Genomic DNA, 4,470 nt, shown 5'->3' with positions numbered 1-4,470 from the left:
TCTGCGCAAAAGATCTAGAGACGCTTCAATGAGGGCATTTTGTTTCTTAATGCCACGCAGAGCTCTTCAATTGTCAAGCATATACACTGGATTGATTTTAATAACTGTAATGTAGTTGAAGTGTGCACTGTATTATATAAAATAAACAAGAATCGGATTGAGACTTGGTATCAGCAGATAATCAATATTAAATTACTTCGGGGATCGAGGGCTAAAAAAAAGTTAAATATCTCCTGTAATTTTTGAAAATTATAAAAAAAACTTCAACACTGGGATGAAAGATGGAAAGAAAAAACAATACCCATCATATTATAAATGAATCAGCACACAGTTTGTCATAGTGCATTTTATTTACATATGTTTGAAGTTCTGCAGTGATTGAATTTTGGTTGCGCCCCCAGATCCACCCATTGTAATTGTTTTTGCAAACTAGAGCAAAAACCAACTAAAACAGAATCTCGCAGCATGAATCCCTAACACATCACACATTTAAGACTTAATGAGTCACAGATGCAGTGAGACGCCGCAGGCTGCAGATGAGTCACGCTCGTTTCTGCCACAGCTGTCCCCCTGCCAGCCTGTCACTGCAGGAACTGCTAGGTTGTGCTTTCTGAATGAGATGTTGTGAGCAATGGCCCCCGTCACATACACAAGCATACGTAACTGACGTGTTTGATTTACTGGCATTTTGACTTGAAGCAGATCTGCTGTATGTCGCCATCATATGACAGGAGAGAATAGAAGAAGTAGCGTCCTGCAATTTAACTGCAGGTGTCATTGTCAGGAAGTGGTTTGAAGTCATCAGGTTGTTTTAACGCTCGTTGTTGTTCAATCTTGTGTGTTGCAGGCAGAGAAAGCTGAAGGCTACATTAACCTCACCAACTTCATGATCGACAGAGCCATAGAGTGCAAGAAGAAACAGTAAGCTCAAAGTTACACTCAGTTTCTGGTTCATCTGAATCACATTTTACCGTATAAGCCACCCACCACCAGTGGTTTGAATTAAACAGGAACTATATCTGTATTTATTTTGGGACCTGAATGACATAGAAAGTGATCCCACACACTGTGATAGGAAGTGCACAGTCTTGAACAATTTGAAAATGATCAGTGAAGTAGAATATTATAGATTCCAGTAGAAACTTCTTTTCACACTGCTCTTTTTGCGCTGCTCCTGTCTCAACTGCTCTCCACTGACTTTTCCTCACGCAGTGCGTTCAAGGCTTGCCACCCACAAGTCATGATGTTTTATTTTGCTGCTGAGAGCCACGAGGAGATGAACCTGTAAGTCACATAAAAGCACAACATTGTATATATTCTATGGGTGTTTTTCTTTTAATGTATACTGTCTTGTTTTGTCAAATGTTATTGAGTTGAATCTTTTTTTTAAAATTCTTTCTTTAGATGGTTGAATAAGCTTGGGCTGGCCGCCATTCAGTATGAGCCAGCAGAACGAAACCCTACAGCCGGTGAGCACCCTATGACAATCAGACGTGTATTTCTGTTACATATTACTGTTCTTATAAGAAAATCCTAATCATTATTTAGTTAGAAGTTAAATGACTTCTTCTGTCTCTCATGCAGAGTGTTACAGTGAAGCCAGTGACCATGAAGAAGCTGAAAGCACAGAGATTCCCCCTCCACCATACTCTGAACAAACCCTGCGAGACTCCGTGGATGCATCCGGTCCACCCGGTAGCACACATCAGGTCAGTAATGTTACAGCTGTACAGGAGGCTGCCATTCACTCAGTAGTGTAGTTTTTTACAATTTGTGATAGTATGTTTACTCTGGTTAAGCTGGTAATTTTGTTTTAAAATTCTTTTTAATTTATGCTGTATAATTACATCTGACCGTGGTGTATTTGTCTTTCAGGGTACCCTGCCTCCCCCTTACTCCTCTGCAGTCCCCAGCGAAGCCAACGGTTCGCTCTCGTCCCCCGTCAGTACGATGACATCACAGAGCTCCACCTCCTCGCTCGCCAAGCACCGGCAGTCCTGGTTGGACCTCGTCTCGCAGGCGTCTCCTCCCACCGGGGAAACGGCTGTGGTGTGCTCGGTTCAGGTACACTCGTATCGACCTCCGGAAGAGGAGACGGAAGAAGAGGATGACTCCCAGGTGTTGGAGGGCTCGTCTCAGCAGGACTCTCCGGAAACGGGGTCTAATGAGGAAAGCCCTGCTGCGGAGGGGGAGGCACAGAGAGTCGTATGTGGTGCTCAAGAAGGTGAGACTTTATTTTACTCCTTTTTAATTTGTTGTGTATTTGTGACTTGCCTGTGTTGTCTTTTAATGTTTGGAAATTTGTGAGTCATTTCCAGCTGTAAGAGATGATTTCCTGTTTCTTACAACACTGTTTAACATCTTCGCACGAAGAAAGATTAGTTGTTGTTGTTAGTTGATTGATATGCTGACACATTTTCCTTCTGTTTCAGATTTTGTAATATATTTTCCACCCTAAGTTTACTGGTAATGCATTGTCAAGTCACTGGGACTTAGGGAACCTTTCGTTTATGTGGAACATGTTAGTCAGTGTCAATCTTTGTGACATGTATGTTGATGATGTAATATAACCTTATCGTGTTGCAGGGGTTCGTGGGAATAGCTCAGATGAGATGGAGAAGCTGTATATTCATCTGAAAGAGGCCAGCCTCTCGCCAATAGGAGATCGCAAACCATCCACAAAAAGAGAATTCAGGGCCTCCTTCATAAAACGCTGTAAAAACCAGACTGTCAATGACAGACTTCACCTTATCAGGACTCTCAACAGCACATTAAAGGTACTTTTTCTATTTCCTAGTCTGTTTGTCCAGTACAGTGCAGCTAGTGTATGAATTGCAAAATAAATGTTTTGTAGAATCTGGAGAGCTTTGTGCTATTTTTTAATTTTCCCATTTTCTTTTCTCTCTTCTTTCCTGACCCAGTCGAAAGAGGCAGACCTACAGGCAATAGAGCAGGTGCTGTCGGACCAGGAGCTTACCTCAGACAAGTTCAGACAGTGGAAGGACGCCCATGCACCCTTGGTGCAGGAGATTTGTGTGAAACCGGTCCAGCAGGTGGCATCAGAGGCCACGAAAGCTGCAGCATCAGTCATTGCTGCTCCAGTGGTCGAGACCAGTTTATAAAGACTCCTCATGACTGGTTTTACTGTGTCTGGACTTAACACTCACATACACTGCTGTTCTCAGTTAAGACTACTGTTCCATATCAGAGGACTTTATGTACTGTTCAACAAGTAACTGGATCAATGAAGAAGAGTGTTATTAGCTCCTAAATAGAGATGGAGCAGGCATTATATGATTAGCAGGTCACATTTAAATGTGAAATGTGTTGTAGTATTACTTTTATTGTTAGATTTGTAAGATTAGCTAATTTTACAGAGGATTGTTTTTATGTTGTAATTCTGTGGACCTATGCATTGTTTTTAATATTTGGAATGATGGAATACATTGAAATGATGATGATCCATTATTCTTTGCATGGAAACACTTGTTTTTACAGTATGTTTGATCTACTTTGGATTCGTCAGTAGTGAACACATTTTGAACTGTTGGTCAGTCAATTATTGGTGCCATGCACCACCACTGCCTGTTACACATGTGTTTTACAGCAACTATTTTGAATGATTGGTGTGTGTTTTGTTCTCCCTAAAAATGATATTGTCATACTTATCACGAAAACTGAACACCGGGGCCAGCACTAACAGTCACAAATCATGATAATATCAGATTACATTTTTTAGAGTCAGTGTCAAATCATTGTTATAACAATAATGTAGAGCCAAGATATAAGAAATCACCTTGTTTTTAGTAGAAAGGTACATGTAGGTTTATTCTACTAAACAAAAACAAGCTATTTTTAAATGAAGAATTCCATCTTAAATGTGATAAATACTTTAGTACTAGCCAGTATCAATGATACAGTCTGTTGGGCTTAGGGGCACGGTGTACCAGTTTGCATTTGCATTTGCATTCAAACACAGGAGGCTTGGTGGATAATTCTCAGGAAAAAAAGACAGACCTCCACCATGGCCCTTACAAACAAGTCCAGCAGACCCTAATCCTGTACACAGACCCAGAGAGACCCAGATTTAGAAAACTCCGGCTAAGCAAGGGCCTCTGACTTGGTGACAACACCTACTGGTAACCAACCAAGCCCCAGGCACAAAGATTTTTTTCTGACTTACATTTCATCTGTTGTGTATGTGTTAAATATTAACTCAGTGTAAATAGTTGTACATGGATGTGTGATGTTAATTATGTTTGATCTGGAGTCAGAGCGCTTGTTTGTATACAGGGAAATAAAGTATTATCACAAAGGCTTGAACATTTCACTGTGGCTTGATTTTGATCTATGTGGTCAATGTAACCATAGATGAATGCGAATGTTGAACACAACTTGTAGTGACCCGAAGTCGACGCTAGGAGTCGCCGGTCTCTCTGCAGATTTCCATTGAGGTTATGCGCCATATTG

General features: G+C 41.0%; 1 protein-coding gene across 7 annotated transcripts in view; it reads left to right on the top strand.

The window, feature by feature from the left end:
• Positions 1–4,315, top strand: part of ipcef1 (interaction protein for cytohesin exchange factors 1) — a 16,773-nt gene extending 12,458 nt beyond the window's left edge. For all 7 annotated transcript variants that reach the window (XM_035673960.1, XM_035673958.1, XM_035673961.1 and 4 more), the window contains 7 exons: positions 848–921; positions 1,213–1,284; positions 1,405–1,469; positions 1,585–1,709; positions 1,876–2,224; positions 2,587–2,777; positions 2,922–4,315. In XM_035673960.1, coding sequence (XP_035529853.1) covers positions 848–921; positions 1,213–1,284; positions 1,405–1,469; positions 1,585–1,709; positions 1,876–2,224; positions 2,587–2,777; positions 2,922–3,122 — 1,077 coding nt within the window. In that variant the 3' untranslated portion in view covers positions 3,123–4,315. The remainder of the gene's footprint in view (positions 1–847; positions 922–1,212; positions 1,285–1,404; positions 1,470–1,584; positions 1,710–1,875; positions 2,225–2,586; positions 2,778–2,921) is intronic.
• Positions 4,316–4,470: the final 155 nt, after the last annotated feature.

The sequence above is a fragment of the Morone saxatilis genome, unplaced genomic scaffold (genome assembly GCF_004916995.1).
Source record: "Morone saxatilis isolate NCDOM2014 unplaced genomic scaffold, NCSU_SB_2.0 Contig3, whole genome shotgun sequence".
In the NCBI taxonomy this organism is placed as follows: Eukaryota; Metazoa; Chordata; class Actinopteri; family Moronidae; genus Morone; species Morone saxatilis.
This window is presented reverse-complemented; position numbering and strand designations above follow the sequence as displayed.